The sequence below is a fragment of the Carcharhinus amblyrhynchos genome, chromosome 22 (genome assembly GCF_965287045.1).
Source record: "Carcharhinus amblyrhynchos chromosome 22, sCarAmb.v2.hapA, whole genome shotgun sequence".
NCBI lineage: Eukaryota > Metazoa > Chordata > Chondrichthyes > Carcharhiniformes > Carcharhinidae > Carcharhinus > Carcharhinus amblyrhynchos.
The window spans coordinates 14,953,275-14,977,581 of NC_137345.1; the positions used below are offsets into that span (position 1 = coordinate 14,953,275).

General features: G+C 41.8%; 1 protein-coding gene across 1 annotated transcript; it reads left to right on the plus strand.

Moving 5' to 3' along the window:
- Positions 1–556: 556 nt before the first annotated feature.
- fmoda (fibromodulin a) lies at positions 557–23,055 on the plus strand. The gene is made up of 3 exons (XM_080209678.1): positions 557–679; positions 11,688–12,649; positions 19,434–23,055. The coding sequence occupies exons 2-3, from the start codon at positions 11,734–11,736 to the stop codon at positions 19,583–19,585; spliced, it is 1,068 nt and encodes a 355-aa protein (XP_080065804.1). The 5' UTR covers positions 557–679; positions 11,688–11,733; the 3' UTR covers positions 19,586–23,055.
- Positions 23,056–24,307: the final 1,252 nt, after the last annotated feature.

A 24,307-nucleotide genomic window follows, 5' to 3' on the forward strand; every position in this document is an offset into this window, starting at 1 on the left:
TGTTTGGGCTTTGTGGGCTCCATTAGTGGACTTTGTTTGGCAGTGTTGTTGTTGAAACACTTCTCAAATTACAACAGCGGGGCACACAGAACTGAAATTTCAGAGCCAAGATCAAAGAGATCCCTGGGGAATTGAAGGGTGGCACTCATCACTTTGAACTCTGAATGAAAAATAAAACTGTGAACATGAAACAAACTCTTACAAAGAGACATTGTCACGAAGCAAAGGCATTCTCTTCCTTAACGCTTATTATTCAGGATTGTTATTTTGCCAACTGATTTTCTTAAAGACGCAACAAATTGATGAAGATGTTGCTGCTAAATTCCATGCTGCACAAAAGGCTTGTTTTTCTTTTTAAGGCCATTTGTGTAAAACAGCTTGAAACTTCCACCCTAGCACTCTTAACTGTAGTTCACATTTCTAATGAGAGGGACTGAGTTAATCAAGAAATGTCAAAAGCAAAAATAATAATCTCTTTCACAGACAGCTCACAAATTTCTGTGGTACCAAGTTGACACAAGTTATAAAAGGACACTTGTATGTTATAACTGGGAGCAGTCCAGTAATCAGAATGCTTATCCTGTCACTGGCGTGAAGTCATTCATAAAGGTCTAGAAGTTTAAACGGCTCCTTGAAATGAGTTGATGGAAAGCGGCAGGATTTTTAACTGGGAATTCAGGTTGGTACCAGCAAGTGTGGAATCTTTACACTTTTGTGCATTTTCTTTGAAGTATTTACTTACTGCAAGTGTTCAGTTAATCTTGTGTGTGGAAGAATTTGTGTGTGCACTTCTGAAGAAAAAAACCTGTCAAATGAGGTTAGTCATAATTAGGGCATCAATTTCTGTTTTGCAACATGGCTAAAGAATCAGGTTATTTTACAGTTAAACTATATCAAATGATTAAAAAAAAACCTGATAGTAGTGTGAATGTTGCACAGGAGATGTACACAACGTATTCCATGCCTGTGTCGCTGTTTGCCTTCCTATTAAATCACCTGCTCATAATGCTGGCAAACTGAGGAAGATTTGATTGGAACAATATAACAACAGTCTCTGCACTCCTAAAGTTAATTATATAATATGGAGTGCTTTGATGAAGCATTTTGTTTTATTGAGAAAAAAGTTGGGTAAAAAGCTGCAATGAAGTAGGGCTGAAGATCCTAGATCGGTTGAGACAAATAGCTTGTTTCTCTGTTGTAGGTTCTGCGTTAGTGTACATAAGTTGAATTATCCAGGCTGTAAGCAATTAAATTAGAATTGTTTTGGACAATTTTAAAAGGAAAATGTGACATTTTAAATTAAGCAACTTTGAACTAGTTCCAGTTTTATGTTCGTATAATTCGTATAATGATTCGTATAATGGGTCAACAATCAAATTTCTGGGCGTTTTGGAAGTCTTGCTGCAGTTTGGTCTCAAAGCTATTCTTTTCTGGAGAAATGAAGGTGGCAGAGAGCCTCAGAAATATAATTCATTGCAAAAGTTAAATCTGGAATGGAGAAAGATTGTCAGTCAAGTATCGAAAGATACCATTTTAAAAGTTAAGTTTGCCTGTATTCTGCAAAATGTCACGACCAGTCAGGTTTAATAGGTCAAGAATCAATAAGTACAAAACATGATTTGCTTTTTCCGGTCCAAGATTAGATGAATTTAATGTCTGTAGATCAAAAGCCACATTCTAAAAGGAATCTGAAGGATACTATCAAACTTATCTGAAGTCATATTAAAATTTGGGGAACTTTCCAGCAATTTATAAATGGGCCATTTTCTCTGCTTCCTGAGGTAGCATTTTTAAAATAACAAAATCTAAAATCTGTTCCAAGGGTATTGCTTGAAATTAATATTCAATGTATGTATAATCGCTTCAAAGAATCAAACAGACACAACTTTGCTCTTTTGACATTCTAATTTTAATTTGAAATGAGCTATTTATTTTTCCAAATCCCTCTGCAAATAGGTTCAAGTTTCAGGATGAAGAATAATTCTCAAATCAAAATCTCTGATCCTGTAGAGTCATAACAAGTTGAAAATTGGTAGCAATATATCAAAGGATGCATCAGGAATATAATACATGCGCAAGAGATAAAGTGTCGCGATCAGGGAATTTTCTTTTGCTCTTTCCTAAAGTAAGTCATAAATAGGTAATAATTTGATCTCCTACGCTGATTATTTTGCTTAGCTTCAAAATTTTTCCAATTTCTAAAAACAACTTCACAGGAGTTTTAGATATTTGTTGCTAAGATATCGCAGACCCTAGGGAAAGAACTTCTCATGATTGGGTATAAGATCATAAGGTATAGGAGCAAAATAAGGTGATTTAGCCCATCGAGTCTGTTCTGCCATTCAGTCATGGCTGATATTTTTCTCATCCCCATTCTCTTGGCTTTTCTCCATAAGCCCTGATCCCCTTATTAATCAAGAACCTATCTCTGTCTTAAAGGCACTTAATGGCCTGACCTCCACAGCCTTCTGCGGCAAGGAGTTCCACAGTTTCACCACTCTCTGATTGAAGAAATCCCTCCTCATCTCTGTTTTAATGGATCGTTTCTTCAGCCTGAGGTTGTGCCCACTGGTTCTAGTTTTTCCTACTAGTGGAAACATCCTCTCCACGTCCACTGTATCCAGGCCTCACAGTATCCTGTAAGTTTCAATAAGATCCCTCCTCATTCTTCTAAACTCCAATGGGTACAGACCCAAAGTCCTCAATCGTCTTTCGTATGACAAGCTCTTCAATCCAGGGATCACTCTTTCCAAGACCAGCACATCCTTCCTTAGATATAGAGCCTAAAAATGCTCACAATACTCCAACTGGGGTCGGACCAGAGCCTTATACAGTCTCAGGAATACATCCTTGCTCTTGTATTCTAGCCCTCTTGACATGAATGGTAACATCGCATTTGCCTTCCTAACTACCAACTGAACCTGCACGTTAACCTTAAGAGAATCTTGAACAATGACTCCCAAGTCCATTTGTGTTTCTGATTTCCTAAGCATTTTCCCATTTAGAAAATAGTCTATGCCTCCATTCCTCCTTCCAAAGTGCATAACCTCACACTTTTCCACATTGTATTCCATTTGCCACTCCTTTGCCCACTCTCCTAACCTATCCAAGTCCTTCTACAGCCTTCTCTAACCACCCACCTCGCCCGCTTCCTCAATACTACCTGTCCCTCCAAATATCTTTGTAACATCTACACCTATCTGTATGGGAAGGGGTGGAGAGGAGAAGGTGTGAGCTGAATTTCCAGCCCTTTAGTATAGGAAATTGGGCAACACCAGCCCTGGAAATGGTGGATATTGAAGTACTACACTGATACCACTTTGACTGTGGCTGTGACGATATTCAGTGAGGCCTCCTGCCGCGTAGTCAGATCAGCACCCTGAGTAAAGACTTTGATCATTGAAATTGGGGCCCTATGAGTCATAAGGAGATTGATTGCCTTTTTAGGATTGAAGTGATGCACACCAACATAGCCTAGCCAAAAACAATTCAAAATCCTCCTTTCTATCTGTAGGGTTGGGAGGAGGATGGGGTGCTTTTCCAGGCTCCATCTAGGGACCACTGCTGTTATGTTGACTTCAATGAGGCAAATGAGGTTGGCACTGCCATATTTCCATACAGGTAAGGCTTCCTGATTGGGCAGACAATTACGTCCTCAGTCAGGGAGCTCATACTCACTGTCAGGACCACTAGCACTCCCATTACCATAGAATCCCCACAATTGGAAGGAGGCCATTCTGCCCATCGAGTCTGCACCGACAACAATCCCACCTAGGCCCTATCGCTGTAACTCTACATATTTACCCCCCTATCCCTCTAACCTACACACCCTGGGACACTAAGGGGCAATTTAGCACGGCCACTCAACCTAACCCCCACATCCTTGGACTGTGGGAGGAAACCAGAGCATCCGAAGGAAACCCACCCAGACACGGGGAGAATGTGCAAACTGCACACAGATGGTGACCCAAGCCGGGAATCGAACCCAGCTCCTGGAACTGTGAGGCAGCAATGCTAACCACTGTGCCATGGTGCCTCTCCATGAAGCCACTCCTGGTTCTGACTTTGTACCTGAAGCACCCAAGGAGTGAATAGAGTTTGTAAGTAAAGAGAATCTGGTGAAGGGACACTGGACTGTGAGGAGTTATTTCAGCTGCTTTGGCTCCTGTCTCCAAACTACTCTCCTCAATGGATTGTCTTAGACTGACAAAAGCTAGTGTGCTGTGGTGGTGACCTTGAACTCTGACCTCACCCCTCAGTCTGCCCACCCCTCATAACAGAGCTGGCCTGCCACTGCAACGATCAGGAGGCAGGCTGGCACATTCTTCCAGTCACTGGGTACACCTGGCAGTGAGATGGGGATTCTTCATGTATTCAAACATGCATCACCTTAATCCAAACAAGAGCAAAAATAAGTATAGATATGTATCTGTAACATTGTGGGGAGGAAGTTCATCAGACCCTAAAAATGGACACAGGTATTGCAATGCCATTGATTCTGAATAACGTAACCTGTTGCCAGGTTATTTTGAGTCTATTTTGCTTTCATTCTATGCAAGTTGCACACTTGCATCAGACATCAAACGTATGCATAACCCTTGAGTAAACACCCCTCTGGTTAGCCATAGTAACTCAAATGCAGCTAACTTATTGGACTGTCACAGAATGAATACATATAGCTGTTGCCAGAATATCTGGCAGTGACCTACAGGATTTGCTCCATATAGACTGTGATACTCTGGAATAAAATCTCAGTGCTGCTGCCAGCGGAAAAACCGGGGTCTTTCCCACTGGCGCTGGCAATGTTTGCCAGGTGGAATTCAACCACCTTTTGTTGGGAAAAATTCCCAAAGTGAACATGCCTACCAGCCCGGCTTCACAGAGATCTGGATGCCATTTTTAAAGGATGCCCCGATCTCAGAGTCAAATGGCAGCCTCCCTCCCACTCTGCAGGCTGAGGGAGCACAGTAGCATGGTGGCACAGTGGTTAGCGTTGCTGCCTCACACGCCAGGGACCCGGATTCAATTCCGGCCTTGGATCACTGTCTGTGCAGAGTCTGCACTTTCTCCCCGTGTTTGTGTGGGTTTCCTCCAGGTGCTCCAGTTTCCTCCTACACTCCAAAATGGGTGGGTTAGGTGAATTGGCCATGCTAAATTGCCCCTTAATGTCAGGGGTACTAGCAGGATAAATGTGTGGGCTTGAGGGGATAGGGCTTGGGTCGGACTGTTTTTGGTGCAGGCTCGATGGGCCAAATGGTCTTCCTCTGCACTGTAGTGATACTATGATCTTATGATTCTATACCTGTTTCGGAAGCAGTCGGTTGGGGGAATAACATTAGTCAGGACATTGGGAGTACTCCCTGCCTCTCTTCATTTAATGCCATCTAGACGTTCATTTTAACTGCTCTGAGTTAACATCTCATCTGAATGACAGCCCCTCTGACTGTACAACATTCCCTCAGCACTGCACCAAAGTCCCTATTCAGTGGAAATCAACGGTTTTGCTTCCAGAAAGAGCTGGACCTTTTATCCTTGGTTTTGACTGAATTTCTTATACTGAATTTTGACTCTAAAGGTATTTTCTTCCCTTCCTATTTTCAAAAATCAACAAGATTCAGAATAGCCGAATATGGAAACACTTTCTTGCCATTCAAAGTAAAACATTCTCAAAGTAACGCAAACCTGTTTTAAGTAAATGTTTTTGCATCTGTGACGCTCAAAAGGGGCATTATGCACACGTCTTTCTGTGGGTTTCCATCAACAAACCCACACATGAATAAACCAGTATATTTCTCATTGCAGGTTTCTGTTACTGTCTTGTTCAATAAAAATAGTCTCCAGCGTGAGGGGAAATCACTGGCTTGTGACTATTTAAGCCTGAAGTCTTCTTCAGGAGCAGCTGAACTCTAAGGGAGAAAAGATTGGGACTTCGTGCCTTGTTAAGTGCCTTCAGGGAATCATGAATTTTTGGAGCTTTTTTATTGGCAAAATGAATGCAAGAAATTGTGCTGTGTGCATTAGCCCAGGAGCAAGGAAGAAAAGAAATAGTGAGGGAAGAACTTTCAAGCTTCTTAAAGTCATAGAATCCCTACAATGCAGAAGAGGCCAATTCGGCCCATCTGCACTGACTGTCTGACAGAATATCTTACCTTGGCCCTCTGTCCTGCCCTATTCTCATAACACAGTAAGACGTCTGACAACACCAGGTTTAAGTCCAACCAATTTATTTGATAGTAAACTCACAAGCTTTCGGGGTTTGCCCTCCATCAGGTGAATGGAGAATTCTGGCCTCAGACAGAGCATATAACAGCACAGTTTACAGATTAACAGATTATAGATAACTGTCTGTGCTGTTATATGCTCTGTCTGAGGCCAGAGCTCTCTATTCACCTGACGAAGGGCAAACCCCGAAAATCTACTATCAAATAAATTGGTTGGACTTAAACCTGGTGTTGTCAAACTTCTTACTGTGTTTACTCCAGTCCAACGCCGGCATCTCCACATCATGACTTCTATTCCCGTAACCCCATACATTTCCCACGGCTAATGCAACTAACCTACACATCATGGGATGGTAATGGGCAATTTAGCCTGGCCAATCCACTTAATCTGCACATCTTTGGACTGTGGGAGGAAACCAGAGCACCCAAAGGAAGGCCACGTAGATACAGGGAGAATGTGCAAACTCCACACAGTCGCCCAAGGCCAGAATCTTACCCAGGTCCCTGGCGCTGTGGGGCAGCAGTGCTAACTACTGTGCCACTGTGCTGCTCAACTTTGGAGCAGTCCACAAAGGCAATCCTGAAATGGCCCAGTCACAAATAAGGGGGTATGTGTCCAGCTGACTCAAATGATAGATGTCAAATTGCCCCTCCAGGAACAGAACAAACTGATTCCAATTAGATTGGCTGCATAACCCAACAATTGTCTAATCACTTCAGTCAGTGCCTGAGGCAGTAGTGTGTGGGGTTTTGTTCTGAAGTGTCAGCAGATTGAACAGAGATTGCCCAATGTTTTTCTGTGATAATCCAGTGCAAATGTAACACCAGGCCAAACGAGCAGCAGTAAATCAGACAGTGATAGATGAGTTAGGAATAATTCATCTATCATAATTATAGTTTGGAATAATTCTAAAAAAAAGTTCTGTCAGCTTTTTAACTTAAAGCTATAACTGTGCTGGGGATAATGCTGTCTGGCCATGACTGTCTCATCTTTACAGCCCTGGGGGCATCTCCATGACAGATTCACATCTAGGTGACTCTATTGGAACCCTCGCCGATGAGACAGCCCATCGGCAAGGTTTGAACGTATGCCTCGGGCTCAATATTCAGTGAGAGGGGTCTTTAATGTCACGTAAATGTGTTGAAATCAGGTTCAGACCCATTTTGGACATAAACCTGATTATGCCGCCAGCAAGGAACAGCAAAAATTGGAAGTCACAATCTCTCCAGTCAGATTCGCAACTTTGGGGTTTTGTTGGATCTTGAGCCCCACTACCATTCCCGCGAACAGAGGGAGTGGGCTCAAGATTTTCCCCAGAGAAACTGCAACAAAAAATACTTTAAGTACAAACAACAAATAGCCTTGTGGGAGGGGAGGGTGTTGGAGGGGGGAGTATTTTGCAATAATCTATGGAATATAAGAAAAAAGAAGAAAGAGGGGTTTAAGATGGAGGAGGAGTGTCAAGATTAAAGTTGCTAAACTCAACGTTGAGTCCCAAGCGCTGTGATGTACCTAATCGGAAGAGGAGGTGCTTTTCCTCCAGCTTGTGTTGGGTTTCAGTGGAGCATTTCACAGGCCCAGGATGGACATGTGGGCACGAGAGCAATGTGCTGAGTTAAAATAGCACATGCCTGGAAGATTGGAAGGGTCATGCTTGTGGATTGGACACAGATGTTCCACACAGTGGTCACCCAGTCCATGTTTTGTCTCTGTAATGTAAAGGAAACTCCACTGGGAGTAGTGAATACAATAAAATAAGTTGAAGGAAATGCAAGTACTATTTAATCTGAATGTGAGTATTTAGGGCTTGGAACGTTATGCAGGGAGGAGGTAAAGGGGCAGGTATTACACATTCTGCGATTGCAAGGGAAGGTGACATAGGAGGGGATGGGGAGTTGGGCGTGATGGAGGAGTGGACCAGGGTGTCACAGGGGGAGCTGTCCCTATGGAATGCTGATGGGGATGGTGGGAGGGTGGGGGAGACGCAGTGAGGGTGGGGTGTTGGCGGGGAAATGTGGTGAGAGGAAGATACATTTTGTTGTATCTTTAGGCTGAAGTTTGGAGAAATGGTAGAGGATAATCCTTTGAATGCAAAGGCTGATGGGTGAAAAATAAGAACAAGGAGACACTCTGTTCTTGTTTTAAATTCCAGTATCCACAATATTTTGCTTTGAACGATAAGTATGTTATACTTCAGTTATATAGAGCCTTAGTGAGATCACATGTTGAATACTCTGTGCAGTTTTGGCCTCCTTATGTAAGGATCATAGAATTCCTACAGTATAGAAGGAAGTCATTCAGCCCATTGACCCCTGACTGACCACAATCCCACCCAGGCCCTATTCCCATAACCCCACACATTTACTCTGCTAATCACCCAGACATTAGGGGAATAATAAGTATGGCCAATCAACTTAACCCACACATATTTGGACTGTGGGAGGAAACCAAAGCACCCAGAGAAAACCCATGCAGACATGGGGAGAATGTGCAAACTGCACACAGGCAGTGAACCCAGGGCCGGAATTGAATCTAGGTCTCTGGCACTTTGAGGCAGCAGTGCTAACCACTGTGCTACTGCGCCACCAATGCATATAAATGCATTGGATGTGGTTCAGAGGAGGTTTACTAGATTGATACCTGGAATGGACAGGTTGTCTTACGAGGGTAGGCTGGACAGATTTTTCCACAAATTTAGACAAGTGAAAGATGATCTGATTGAAGTATGTGAGATCCTGAATGGTCTTGTCAAAGTGGACATGGAAAAGATGTTTCCTCTTGTGGGTGAGTCCAGAACTAAGGGACACTGTTTTAAAATGAGGGGTTGCACTTTTAGGACAGAGATAAGGAGAACTTATTTCTCTCAGAGGGTTGCACAACTTTGCAATTCTTTGACTGGAATTTTACTGTCCCCCCCATCACCGAATCTGAGTGGGTGAGGGGTGAACTATAGAAAGGTCTGTTGACCTCGGACGGGATTTTATGGTTTTACTGGCGAGGCCGTAAAATCCTGCTCTTTGCCTCAGAAGATGGTCAAGGTTGGATCATTGAATATTTTAAAGGTGAAGATAGATACATCCTTGTTAGGCATTGGAATCAAATGTTATTGGGGGTAGATGGAAATATGAAATTCGGAACACAAGCAGATCAGCCCTAATCTTATTACATATCAGAACAGGCTTGATGAGCCACATGGCCTACTTCTGCCCAAATTTCATACGTTCATATGTTTGTGGTTAACTATTAACTCTCATAATTAATTCTAAATTGTTCTTTTAAAGGACACAGTCACTCAGAAATCACAGAATATTTGCTTGGACATTTTCATTTTCCCAATGATTTAAGGCTGATATTAATGCTTGGGATAATTATTTAAACAGGTCACCAATCCAACCCATTTTACGCTATAAAGTTCCATTTCTTGCCGTAGTAATGATGGCAAAACGATCAGCATTTGCTGTCATTCCTCTGCTAAAACTGACTGCAACTTCTGGGTTCTACACTTGCACAGTTCTATGCTTCCCCAGAGGATATACAATTGAAGACCCCCAAGTCTGAAAGCAATTAAAAATAATTAAACTGGCTAGAATTAGCCCTTTCACACAATTAATCTCACTATAAAAATCCTTGAAATAGTGTTATGGTTCTGTTGGAAACTCCAAAGTGCTATATGAAACCTGCCTGAATCATACATTTTGCATCTTGAATTTGGCTAGGATAAGCATAATATGTTTCACTTCAGGTATGATTCAAAGGACCCACTAGGGAGCTTTTATTAAACAAAGTTTACTTAAGAATATAGTTAACATGTATAGTATGAAAATTAGCAGGAACTTTTATCAATTCCAAACAAGAAACAAAACAATCATATAACCCTTAATGAAGATCTCTAATTGATCCAATTAAATCAAAACCCATTGACTTAAAAAAAACCTTTTCACAGGTTTAATACAGTACAGACTTCTGCTTGCATAATAATGGGATTGAATTCCCTGGGTTGAATGTTGATTTCAAATGATCTTGAAAACTCAGAGTAGCCTATAGTTGTATCAACTCCCCCAAACATCAAAGCACAGGTTCTTTACGGCAGCAAGACAACAAGCATTTCTTTCAGAGAACCGATAAAATTTTCAAAGCAAAGTACAGAGAAAAGAAACTGCTTTTCCAGCTTGCTTCTAAGTCTGCCTTTAACACTGCAACCAAAACAAAACTGAAAGTTGAAAGACCTCTGTCCCCTTTCCTGCCCAGTGTCTTTTTTTCTCATTTTAGCAATGACATCACCCTAGCTGTGAGTATGATTAAAAAAGTCCTCTTATTTTCACTAACATCACAATAGTTACACTTTGTTGCCTGTGGTAAAACTGTTTTTTTGAAAAGTGAACAAAGTTAACAATTATGATTTAAGAGCTTCACTGGCCCTGAAGGAATGAAATTTACATTTGTCTGTTATAAGAAAAAGTTAACTTTTTTTAAATTTAATTTAAAGATGTTTCATATCTCAGTGCTTATTTTGCTCTCCGCAGAATGATATTAAGGATAATCAGTGCTTTTAAATTCATGGTTTTCTGTCTCTGAGAATATTTAAATGTCATTGGTTTCATTCCATGATTGAAGCTTTTTTTTAATTCATTCGTGGGACATGGGCATCTCTGGCTGGCCAGCATTTATTGCCCATCTCTACTTGAGAAGGTAGTGACGAACTACCATCTTGAACTGCTGCAATTCTTCTCTGTGGGTTGACCCACAATGCCATTAGGGAGAGAATTCCAGGACTTTGACCCAGAGTCTGTGAAGGAAGGGCAGTACAGTGGCACAATGGTTGACACTATTGTCTCACAGTGCCAGGGACCCGCATTCAATTCTGGCCTTGGGTCACTACTTGTGTTGAATTTGCACATTTTCCCAGTGTCAGTCTGGGTTTCCTCCAGATGCTCAAGTTTCCTTCCACAGTCCAAAGATGTGTGGCTTAAGTTTATTGGCCATGCTAAATTGACCCTGGTGTCAGGGGATTAGCAGGGTAAATATGTGGGGTTACGAGAAAATGTCCTGGGTGGGATTGTGGTCAGTGCAGACTCGATGGGCTGAATAACCTCCTTCTGCACTGTAGGGATTCTTATATTTCTAAGTCAGGATGATGAGTGGTTTGGAGGAGAACTTGCAGATGATGATACAACTTGCTATGTATCTCTTGCCCTTGTGCTTCTAGATGGAAGTAGCCTTGGGTTTGGAAGGTACTGTCTAAAGATCTTTGGTGAATTGCTGCAGTGCGTCTTGTGGATGGTACACACTGCTGCTAAGTTTGGACAATGAATGAGGAAGGCATGTGCTTGTTAACCATTCTTAATGCTGACCAGTAATTCCTTTAACTCTGCAATTTTGTTTCAATGTCTACTCTAAGTGAAGCCGATAGTATAGGTAACTGATTGCAGTCTTACTCTGATGATTTCATCTTAACATATCCACAGAGGGACAAACTACCAAACTGAATTCCATACATCTTAAATCCTCAGGATGAAGCTGATTCACATTCTGGTTCTTGCAGCCCTGATTGGAGGAGGTGGCTGCCAGTACACTTATGGATATTTCAACTGGCTCGCGCGTTTTATGGGTTATCCTCGATCATACAGTAATCATTATTATCAGAAGGCACCTGAACCTCCATTGCCAACTGATTGCCCTGAGGAGTGCACATGTCCGCGTATCTTTCCCAAGGCTATGTACTGTGATACCCGGAGGCTCAAATATATCCCCAAGGTTCCAGCACGGATGAAGTATGTCTACCTGCAGAACAATCAGATTGATGCTGTTCCAGACGGGGCATTTGAAAATGCCACTGACCTAGTCTGGGTTGCCCTCCATTGGAATAAAATCTCCAATGAAAAGATAGGTGCCAATGTTTTCTCCAAGCTGACAAATCTGGAGCGAGTATACCTGGGCCATAACAACCTGAGCACAATTCCTTTCCCTCTGCCAAAGTCGCTAAGGGAACTGAGAGTCGCAGGAAACAAGATTTCCAAGGTTCAACCCAATGCATTGGAAGGGCTCGACAACTTAACAATGCTGCTGTTGAATGATAATCAGCTGGAAGATATCGGAGGGTCTCTCAAAGTTTTGAAGTCTTTATCTTACTTGGACCTCAGCAACAACCACTTAAAGAAGCTTCCTGATGTACTTCCAAACTCTCTCCATCAGCTTTACCTGGATTTCAATCACATCAGCGCCATTCCCAATGAGTACTTCAATCAATTTCCAAATCTCCAGTATGCAAGGATGTCAAATAATGAACTGACAGATAAGGGGATACCTTTAAACACATTTAACGTGTCCAGTTTAATTGAGCTGGACCTCTCTCATAACAAACTGCAGAAGATTCCTCCTGTCAATGAGAACTTAGAAAACCTCTATCTTCATGCTAACAAAATCAAAGGTGAGTGAGACTTGATTCCATTATGAGTGGACTACATTGCCCTCTATAAAAGCTTTCATTGGAGTTGACCCCAAATGGGGAGGTGGTGGGGTAGCGGTACTGTCATTGGACTCATACTCCAGAGATCCAGGATACTGCTCTAATGATCTATGTTCAAATCCCACTATGGTAGATGGTGAAATTTGAAATCAATTTAAAACATTATGAAATTAAAAGACTGCTGTCTCACAGTGTCAGGGAGCTGGGTTTGATTCCCGGCTTGAGTTGCTGTCTGTGTGGAGTTTACACATTCTCCCTGTATCTGCATGGGTTTCCTCCGGGTGCTCCGATTGCCTCCCACAATCCAAAGATGTGCGGGTTAGATTAATTGGCCATGCTAAATTGCCCCATAGTGACTCAGGATATGTAGGTTAGAGGGGTTGGTGGGGTAAATATGTGGGGTTGTGGGGATAGGGCCTGGGGTGGGATTGTGCTCGGTGCAGACTCAATGAGCTGAATAACCTCCTTCTGCACTGTAGGATTTTTATAATTCTATGATGATGATCAGGGACCATTACCGACTGCTGTAAAAATCTAACTGGCTCACTAATGTCCTTCAGGGGAGGAAATCTGCCATACTTACTTGGCATGACTTCATGTGACACCAGACCCATAGCAATGTAATTGACTCATAACTGCTGTTTAGTTCAAGGGCAGTTAGGAATGGGCCACAAATACCAGCCTTGCCAGTGATGCCCACACCCCATGAGAGACAAAGAAAAACATTAAATGTCCCCACCTGCAATTGGTTATCAATAATGGAGGAGGAGGGAAATACCCCCCGCCTCCTCCCAATTTTCACTCCAGAACACAAAATATCAAAGCACCCAACCCAATGCATAGTTATCAGAGGGTGCCGTCTTTTGGATTAAAAACTGATGTCTCTCCAGCTTTCTCAATTGAATGTAAAAGCCCAAAGCACTATTTGGAAGAAGAGCAGGGGAGTTTTCCCCAGCACCCTGGCCAATATTTATCCTCCAATCAATATCACAAAACTGCTCATTACCACATTGCTGTTTGTGGGAGATGACTGTGTATAAATTGGCTGCCGCATTTCCTATATTATTTTTCTACCTTTCAAAAATACTCCATTAGCTGCTAAAGGATATCCTGCAGATGTGAACGTGCAATAGAAATGCAAGTCTTTTGTTTCTGTTCACCTGAAGTAAGCCTTCACTTCGGGTGTGAGTATTAAAGGGGGTCCGTGTTAAATTATCACACACTTCGCCACATTGTCCACGGAGAGTTAAATCTAACATTACCCATTAATTATTATAAATCTAATTAATAAAAACACTAAGATAAACCTTAGCTGACTATTCTTAGGTGTTGTTGAATGTATTAAAATTGGATAAAATGTCGCTTGGTCCTGGAGGGAAAATAAGAATCAAATGCTCAACATTACTTTGTAACTCCCTTTGTTCAGTGCACATGAGCGGTTATCAGGATCCAGGGTAATGTTTAACAATAGGCTGCTTCGCCCATAAAGATTGAGATGTCCCTAATTCTTTAACAAACTGCGCCTAGGCTGAAGAAATGTTGCCAGATCATTTCCCTTATGTTCTATCAAAAACTCCATTTTGATCATTATACAGTTCTGGAAAGCTGTGTTTGTTGAACGTGATCATGTAAAATATATTTTTATTTACTTCGATTAATCCAATAACAATGCACACATGAGATTCTCCAACGGTCCTGTTCCTCCAGCCAAGGAGATGCTGTTCCAGGTTCCCTGTTGAATATGATTGAATTTCTTAAAGGCCAAAAGGGAAATGAAGCTTTGTTTCTTGCTGATTTTTTTTTTGTGTGTGCCTGTATATGTGTCTGTGTGTGTGTGTGCCTGTGTGTGTGTGTGTGTGTGTGCGTGTGCGCCTGTATACATGTCTGTGTGTGTGTGTGTGCCTGTATATGTGCGTGTATGTGTGTGTGTGCCTGTATGTGTGTGTGTGTGTGCGTGTGTGTGTGTGTGCCTGTGTATGTCTGCATTTATTTCAGGGAGAGGAATAGAAAAATAAATCCTTGACCCCCTACTCTCGGGACAGGGTGTAACCACTTTTGTTAGTGTAATCAATGAGTGCTGACTGCATCCATCAAGATTGGTGCCATGATGGATTTACTGACATTGAATTTTATAGATGACAGGAACAGAAAGAGTCATTCAACCCCTTGATATCTGATCTGCCATTCAGTGAAGACAAGACTGACCTGTATTTTAACTCCATAATCAATCTTAAACTCTTGTTCCAAAGATTAAGAACAGAATTTAAATTTGCAGTAATGAGTCTGGTTTGAGTTAACACCAGCAGTGTGCGTTAAGGTGCTTTCATTTCCCTGTACCAGTATCCAGGTTTTCACTCAGTCACTGCACTCACCAATTGTGAGTCATTGTTCATCCATTCTTTATAATGGGCACTTTATACTAAACATGCGATGTTGTATAAGCCATGTAGACTTGCAGAACCCAATTTAGTTGCCAGTCAGTGATGGGCTAGATTACGTTAGCTAGTACAACAGTTGGAGGAAATCACTGCTCAATTTTTTGGTTAAGATCAAGCATTGGATCAAGCCCAAGATGGGGTTCAATGCCTTATTTTATCAGCTTGGATCTTGTTTGTCTCTCTTCTGGGGACCATGACTTGGATTCAATTGGATTTTGAATTTGGTTTTTGGAGCAAGAAAGGAATGGATTTGAGTTTACTCAGTCCATTCTCAACATTGGCTTTGTAACTTTAAGGATGGAGTAAAAAATTTAAAAAAAATAAAACATTTGGAGAACATCAGCTGATGGAGAATACAAACGACTTTTATGCCTTTGGAATATAAAGCAATCACCCAGGGTTGGGAGTCCTGACAGCTCGCCAGTGGGAGCAGCTGGGAATTCTCTGGGTATAATCCATCTGAGTTCAGCTCCAACATCCGGATTAAATCAGGAATCGGCTGACCCTCGCTTACCAGGCTTACATACAAATAGGCGCCTACTTGAGTAAGCCACTGGACAGCTGCTTTTGCCTATGGATCTTGGCCATAATAAGAGCCGGCAGTTCTAAGTCACCGAATTGATCGAAGGGGAGTCTCATTACTAGATAAAGTAGGATAGAATAAGAGAGTACTAGTCATTACAAGAGAGTGATGCTGAACAAAATAGGTCATGAAGCTCCCAAGATCAAACCTAAGATATTTGGAGCAAATAAAAGCTGTGTAGGGAACAACATATTGGCATGGTTTTAGAATTGACTAGTGAACAGAAACAGAGTTGGCAAAACGGATAAAACAGTTTTCTGTTGACAGGATATGTTGAGTAATCTGCTATGGCGATCAGTGCTGAGGCCTCAATTTTTTACAATTTATATAAGTCACTTGGATGAAAAGACTGAAGGTATGGTTGATGAATTTGCAGAAAGCACCATGATAAATAGGAAAGTAAGTTATGAAGAGGACGTAACAAAGTTTCAAAGGGCCAAAGACAGGTTAGGTGAGTGGGCAAAGATCTGGCAAAAATGGAGTATAATAAAAATGTGGGCAAATGTGAAATTCTTCATTTTGGCAGAAAGAATAAAAAATAAACTTACTATCTAAATGGAAAGAGATTGCAGAGCTCTGAGGTGCAGAGGGATCTTGATATTCTGGTGCATGAATCACAAAAAGGCTACAGATGCAGCAAGTAATTAGAACATAGAACTTTACAGCACAATAGAGGCCCTTCGGCCCTCAGTGTTGTGCTGAGCTATGCCCAATCCCAAGATCAAGCTATCCCACTCCCTATAATTCTGGTGTGCTCCATGTGCCTATCCAATAACTGCTTGAAAGTTCCTAAAGTGTCTAACTCCACTATCACAGCAGACAGTCTATTCCACACCCCAACCACTCTCTGAGTGAAAAATCTACCTCGGACATCCCTCCTATATCTCCCACCATGAACCTTATAGTTATGCCCCCCAAGAAACAGCCACATCCACCCAAGGAAATAGCCTCTGCACGTCCACTCTATCAATCCCTCTTGTCATCTTATAAACCTCTCATCCTCCTCCTCTTCCTCCTTTCCCTAATTAGGAAATAATACAATTTATAATTTATTGTGAGAGGAATCTATTATGCTTCAGTTGCATAGAACATTGGTGACACCACAGCTGGATTATTGTGTACTGTATTGGTCTCCTTTTTTAAGGAAAGATGTAAATGCTTTAGAGACAGTTTAGAGAAGGTTTACTAGACTAACACCAAGGAGCTATTGGAGAGATTTGGTTTGTATCCACTGGAGTTTAGAGGAGTAAGAGGCAATTTGATTGACACCTTGAAGATCCTGGTGTTATTGGCAGGGTGGACATGGAGAAGATGTTTACTTTTGTCGTAGGATCTAAAACTATGGGTCACTGTTTAAAAATAAGAGGTCATTCATTTAAGATGGAACTGAGGACTTCTATTTTCTTAAAGGGTCATGAGTCTCTGGAACTCTCTTCCTCAAAAGGCAGTAGAAGTAGAATCCTTGAATATTTTTAAAACAGAGCGAGGCAGATTCTTGATTTACAAGGGGGTGAAAGGTTATCAGGATAGGCAGGAATGTGGCTTCAGATCTTATTGAATGGCAGAGCAGGTTCGAGGTGCCAAGTGGCCTACTCCGGCTCCTAATTCATATACTCGAATGTCTGTGCTCAATTATTTCATTTCAACCAAGGGGCTTATCCAGCCTAGGAAGGAGACTGGAAACTGAGCCGGCTTATTTCTGAAGTTATGTGTCTTATTCATGAAACCTTAATGTAATTGTGTGTGTGTGTGTGTGTGTGTGTGTGTGTGTGTGTGTGTGTGTGTGTGTGTGTGTGTGTGTGTGTTGTACGAGTTTAGGTTGGAACAGAATTGGGCTTACTTATGATGCTTCTCACAGCTGAATAACCCCCGAACACCCAAGTCCTGACTTTCCACAAGGTCAACATGGTAACCCCCTTCCCACAATGTAAGTGAGCCAGCAGTAATGTATTCTTGGGCTGTAGATTTCCATCAGAGTGTGTTTGTAACTGAACCTCTGTCCAGATAAAACAGGATACAAAACATCTGAGCAGGGAAAGATGGGTTGGGGAGGAGGGGTCAGAGGGATTGAAGGGATGGATGGGCAGATGGGGACGAGGGCATGGAGAGGAAATGAAATAATCTATGCAGATGTAAAGAAGCGTTTAACATACAGGCCTTCTGGTATCCTATAACATCTTCCTGGGTATCCAGAATTAGATCGTAGCCTGGCTGATCAATGAAAATGCCATCAGTGGTATGGTTCTCAATCACTCTTGGAAGGAAATTAATGGAAATGGTGAACAAGTATCTTACTGGCAATAGCACTGCTTGCTGCATTTGCAATTGATATGCTAGCCTTAATCTTTCAATGACAGGCCACCTCCTAAGAGTGGGCAGGACATCCACCCTTCCACTGCCATCACACCCCTCTCTCACCCCATTAAAAGCAAAAATGAAGTCAGGTTTGGAACTTTTAAAAATGTCACTTCCCTCCCAATCAAAATTCACTCATTTTTGGGGGTTCAAAATTATCCCTTATATGGTGAGAGGGAAACTTCTCCCTCAGGATTGGCCTGGATTTTGGTTTGATATTTTGCGTCTCTTGGGTGATAACAAGGGTTTGGGATAGAATGGTGACTCTGGTGAATATATATACTTGCCAAAAACCTCCAACCTCACCTACGGCTGGGATTCTATGGTGCTGTTGCAGTGAATGGAGTTTTGGCTGGAACACCAAATTCTCCATTCTCGCTGGCAGCGGGGCAAATACAGACGAGATCGGAGAATCCTGGTATATTATGGCAATTACATGGGAGAAGATTGATGGAGCATGGCGTCCTTTTCTATCCATCATCCTGGGCAGCATGGTGACACTGTAGTTAGCGCTGCTCCCTTACAACGCCAGGGACCTGGATTCAATTTCGACCTCGGGTGATTGTCTGTGTGGAGTTAGCTCATTCTCCCCATGTCTGCAAGCGTTTCTTCTGGCTGCTGCAGTTTCCTCCCACACTTCAAAGATGTGCTGGTTAGGTGGATTGGCCATATTAAATTGCCCCTTAGTGTCAGGGGGACCAGCAGGGCAAATACATGGGGTTATAGAGATATGGTCTGGATGGAATTATTAGCGGAGCAGATTTGATGTGTTTAATGGCCTCCTTTTGCACTATATATTGTGCACTATGTCCTACCTGAACATTATTGTGCTCGGTAGAGCATCATACTATAAATGGTTGCAGGATTAGTTGCAGCACCAAGCCAGTTCTACTCATATGTATCAAATTACTCCCTTTGTTATGTATTGCAATGAATAATACTTAACACATGCTCAGCTGCAGGCATCAATCCCTGTTTGAACTGCCTTGATTCTGATTCTACTATTGGTTCCATAAAGATAAACTTCTCTGGGAGGTCTCTATCCCTTTGGTCTGCTCTTAGTTCAAGATTATTGCCGAGTTGACATAGAAACTCTGATGCTACATTTGTTCCACATTCTATGATTCTGTTCTATGATTTATATTGTGTATGATTCAAAGAACTGAATCAGTCACTAAGTAGCCTGAACAATATATATTCCAGCTCAGCAACGTGTTCTGAATGTGGCTTTAATGATGGACACTCCAAAGGGTTTGTAGCACGTTGTATTTAATGCAACGTTGAACGTGCTGCACTTAATTATCAGTTACATATATACTTTGCACATTTTCAAGCATGTCATTGACATTTCAGTTTGTGGTGTTTGCAGAGTTTACTGTGGACAGCTTCTGTAAAACCGTGAGTTTCATGAGCTTCTCCAAGATTCAAGTGCTTCGACTGGATGGCAACAGCATCAGACAAGATAAAATACCAGAAGAGATGTATCAATGTCTTCGTCAAGCAAGAATAATAAACCTTTAATGCATATTCACCGACCTTATCATGTAAACTTCCTCCTATAGCCGGAATAAATAAGTGACTGGACAACTAGCTTCTTTTCTTAAGAGACTTTCCTCTATGTTATCTGACTCTTGTAGCAGGTGATATGTTGCAGCAAGATGGAGAGCTACTCCTCTCCGGGCCTACTCAAGAAACTATTCCTACAGCATCTGAAACACTTTATTGAGTATTATAGTGCTGGGGTAGAATATTGTACTATAAATGGTGTATGATTGGGTACAGGATTAGTTGCAGTATCAAGCTAGTTCTAATCATACCTATCAAATTGCTCCCTTTGTTGTATATTGCAGTGAATAAGACTTAATACATGCCCAGCTGCAGGCAGCAATCCCTTTTTGAGCTGACTTTATTTATACCTCTCCAACAGGCAGGGTGATGTAACAAAATGCTTAGCTCTTTCAATGTAATGCATCTCCTATCAGGAACTTCCACTGAGACCATTATTAACTTTTTGCTTCACTAGTCTTAAGTGACATGGTAGCACAATGGTTAGTACTGCTGCCTCACAGTTCTAGGAACCCAGGTTCAATTCCTAGCTTGGTCACTGTTTGTGTAGAGTTTGCATGTTCTCCACATGTCTGTATGGGTTTCCTCTGTGTGATCCAGTTTCCTCCCAGAGTCCAAAGATGTGCAGGTTAAACTGATGACCATGGTAAATTGACCCTTAGTGTCAGGGGGACTAGCAGGGTAAATGCATGGGGTTACGGAGATAGGGCCTGGATGGGATTGTCGTCGGTGCAGATTCAATGGGCCAAATGGCCTCCTTCTGCACTTTGTAGGGATTCAATGATTAAAAATAATAGATTCATTGAACTGCCAGCTCATTACATTCTGTTTAATGCTCAAAGACGCCAACCTTTTGCCTCTAGTTTAAATATTGCCCAATAAAGAATGATAACAGCTTTTTCTCTGAAACCCATTTATGCCCTATTTTGGATGGGTTTACCTCATTCATATATCAATGCACATGGGTCTGTTCGCCACAGTCCTCTGTTTTACTGAATTGATACTGGATCCTTCTAACATACAAGTTCATCGGAGCATGTAGTATACAATTGTATCCATTTTCATTTGTAAAAGAATCCAAATTTCCAATGAATTTACTGTTCTTTTATTTTGAGTCATTCTTATTTCATTTCTTTTAATTTCTAAATATGTTACAAAGGATCAGAAAGCCCATGGCACAGTGCTTCTTTTTATTTTAATGACCTATTGGTTATTCTTTGCTACCAAATCTTGAAATCTATTTTCATAATTAAGACACTAAGGCATGGAACCTTATCAGCAATTTTTCTGATCTCGCTACAGCGGGAGCATGGTGTGAATGGACAGTAAGAACACACCCGAAAATTCTTTTTGAGGTCTTGCATTTTATGTGGCAGAGTGTTACATGTTAACGAACTAAAGTTTAGTACTGTTGTGCAGATGTTCTACTTCAGATAGCGAGCTGATGGAGAGTCGAACTGGGGCATAATTTTCAGACACTTTATAAGCTTTTATTTACAAAGATACATATTGCAAACTATGGTCTTATAACTACAAACTCAATTACCATAGTTTCCTGCTCCTATATACAGGAACGCAAGTGAATTCCCAGTTCAAACCCACCACCAGACTACAATTAAATATTAAAGTTACAATTAAATTACAGAATATTGAGAGGCCTCGATACAGTGGATGTGGCAAGGATGTTTCCACTAATGGGAGAGACTCAAACTCGAGGGCACGACCTCAGAGTGAAGGGACACTCCTTTAAAACTGAGATGGGGAGGAATTTCTTCAGCCAGAGGATGGTGAATTGAGGGAATTTATTGCCACAGAGGGCTGTGGAGGCCAGGTCATTGAGTGTCTTTAAGACAGCGATGGATAGGTTCTTGACCGATAAGTGGATCAAGGGTTATGGACGGAAGGCAGGAGAAAGGGGATGAGAATCATATCAGCCATGATTGAATGGCAGAGCAAACTCAATGGACCAAATGGCCTAATTCTGGCGATTCCATGGAAACATCAGTGTTAAGTGAAAACAGATTCCCTGACCTGCTCTTGCATCTTATGGTCTAAACACTCAATTAGTCTTAATTAACAAGTAACAACAAATTCCAAATCTCTGTGCTGTGTCTTTCTATTGACCTCCTTAAAGGTGCCAAGTTATACAGTACCTAACCCTATGTGTTGGAAGCTTGGTAACTGCTCATCAAATGTCCTCATCTGTGAGAGTGAGTGCTAGCAGGCTAGCTTATCATTGGAGGCATTATAACTGTGGCTATTCCTGCCCTCACCCAGTAACTGTAAACTACGCTTCACTGCCTGAGTGACAGGGTAGAAACCTGGATGAATTTGTTTTCCACCTAGTTCAGGTGCGGCTGAGGTGAACGGCTGGTGCACTGGTTGATGCAGGGGCCAAACCTTAGACCATATCCCCACAATTTTAATAAAAACCATTGCATCCCAAGTGAAAAGGGGGTGAAAGAGGTGTCTAATTCAGTCGCGCAGCTTGAACTGACCTCTGAAAGATAAAGACCAAAATTCTCTGACCTCATCCACAGCTGGGATTCTCCAGACCCACAGCCGGGATTCTCCAGTCCTGCTGCTGTGAATGGAGATTCAACTGAACACCAAATTCTCCATTCTCGCTGGCAGTAGTAGCGGGGCATGCAAGATTGGAGAGTTCTGGCCAAAATATTTTAAAATCTCTCTTGAGTGCCATGTGGCCACATGTCTGTCATTGTTCCCTGACAAGGAAAGTGTTATTTTGAAGGAAAATGCTAATACAGCTTAAAAGAGAATCTGTTTTCACTTAACACCAATGTTTCCATGGAATTGCTCGAGGCACAAGCTGTCAATTCTGCTGATCAGCCCCCAGTCAGCAGCAAACCGGTGTGGACATAATTGGGATTTTACAGCCTTGCTCATTCTGAAACCATAAAATCCTACCTGAGGTCAATAGATATTCCCATGGTCCACCTCTTGCCTGCTACAATTCTCATGGCGGGCAGGACGGTAAAATTCCAATCAATGTGCTATAACTGTGACATGATTCAATCACCTTATCCCATTCACAGCAGTGCAGACATTGGCATTGGGCACCAGATCAGGGATGAGTTGGTAGGTATAACACCACAGGAAACTGCTGACCCAAATTACCAAGCCAGATGCAGTTACTGTTGACCTCTCAAGTTTAGTTTCTGCTCAGCTGCTTAGCTTTAAAATATTTCTATCTTTCGTGCGCCAAGAATTTGATTAATGCCTTTCCAATAAGTCTGCATAAAATACATATAAATATTCCCAACAACTACATCACCTTGTTTGCCCCCTTTCATTCTTAGCTTAGATTACAAAATTGCCTTGCATTCAAGGATGAGAATGATTAATATTTTTACTTTAAGGATGGTTTAATGGTTTTGACCAAAGCAAGAACTGATATTGTTAAACTGGCCATGTGCTACAGAAATATGCTGTAGAAAATTGATATTATTAATTGTATTTTGTGTTTTTAAATATAACATTGCACTTCGCAAAATCTGAAACCATTGTGTTTTCAACCAGTTCTGTTCAGCATCCAATCAGAACCCGTATACAGGGTGGAATTTTCCCGTCCTACCCGCTATGGGATTGTAGCGGGCGGGACATGAACCGCTACAATCTGGGCCTTTGAAATTTTCCAACCTTGGAGTGAGCGCAGCCAGAAAATCCTGCCCCCAATCTCTAATTGTCAATGTTGTTTGATTTTATGAATGGGCCAATCACATTCTACTAATGTTATTCTCTTTGCGGGTTCCTCATTTCACTAAATTACCCTGAAAATAAAATACATTGTACTAGAACCATATAGAAAACTTACTCATTACCGTGTCTTCAATAACATGCCACCCTTTTCCACAAACAGACTATGAGCCTTAGAACATCTTGGACTGAATGTCTTCCCTTCCCTTCACCTGCTCTCCCACACCCACCACTATCACAAAACACAACTCTGCACCCAAGTAGCTATAAGATTAGACACCAAAACTTGAAAAATAAATAAATAACATTCAGAGGCATGAGTCTATCTTTGGTATAAAAGGCAGCTATCACCCCAATCAATGATATGGCTTGAGTTCCAAAGTCATTCTCTCTCTGCATATACCAGTTTCTCAACTGCTAAAGCCTCCACATATTGCCAGGCTCCCTCTGATCCCCTGCGCTGTGCTTGCTGGCCCATCTTCCAGCGCTCTCATGACCCTGGTTCATTTCCTCTATCTTCTTATACTACATTGATAGTCACGCCTGACTTCCTCAAACTTTGTGATAGATCTCTTAGCTCCATTCCTTCTCCTTCTCCTTCTCTCTCTCTCTCTCTGTGTTAGAGCAGGCTTCTGTTATCTGGGCTCCTTCCTGGCCTGTTCTAATGTTACGCTAAGAACCGGCAAAAGTTTATTTCAACAGATGTACATTTAAGAACAGAGGATTGATTTAGGTGCAATTTGCTAGACTCAAAAAACTTGCATCAAATGTTCACCTCTTAGATGACACTGTAAACAGTTTCAGACCACATGAATCATAGAATCCTATGGTGCAGAAGGAGGCCATTCAGCCCATCGAATCTGCACTGACCACAATCTCATCCAGGCTCTCTCCTCATAACCCCGTGTATTTACCCTAGCTAGTTACCCTGATACTAAGGGGCAATTTAGCACAGCCAAT

What these genes read in the sequence shown, in the direction of transcription:
- fmoda (XM_080209678.1), top strand. Translation starts at nt 11,734, where the DNA reads ATGAAGCTGATTCACATTCTGGTTCTTGCAGCCCTGATTGGAGGAGGT. An exon ending in TCATGCTAACAAAATCAAAG is followed by an intron (nt 12,650 to 19,433) that starts GTGAGTGAGACT and finishes TGGTGTTTGCAG; the next exon opens with AGTTTACTGTGGACAGCTTC.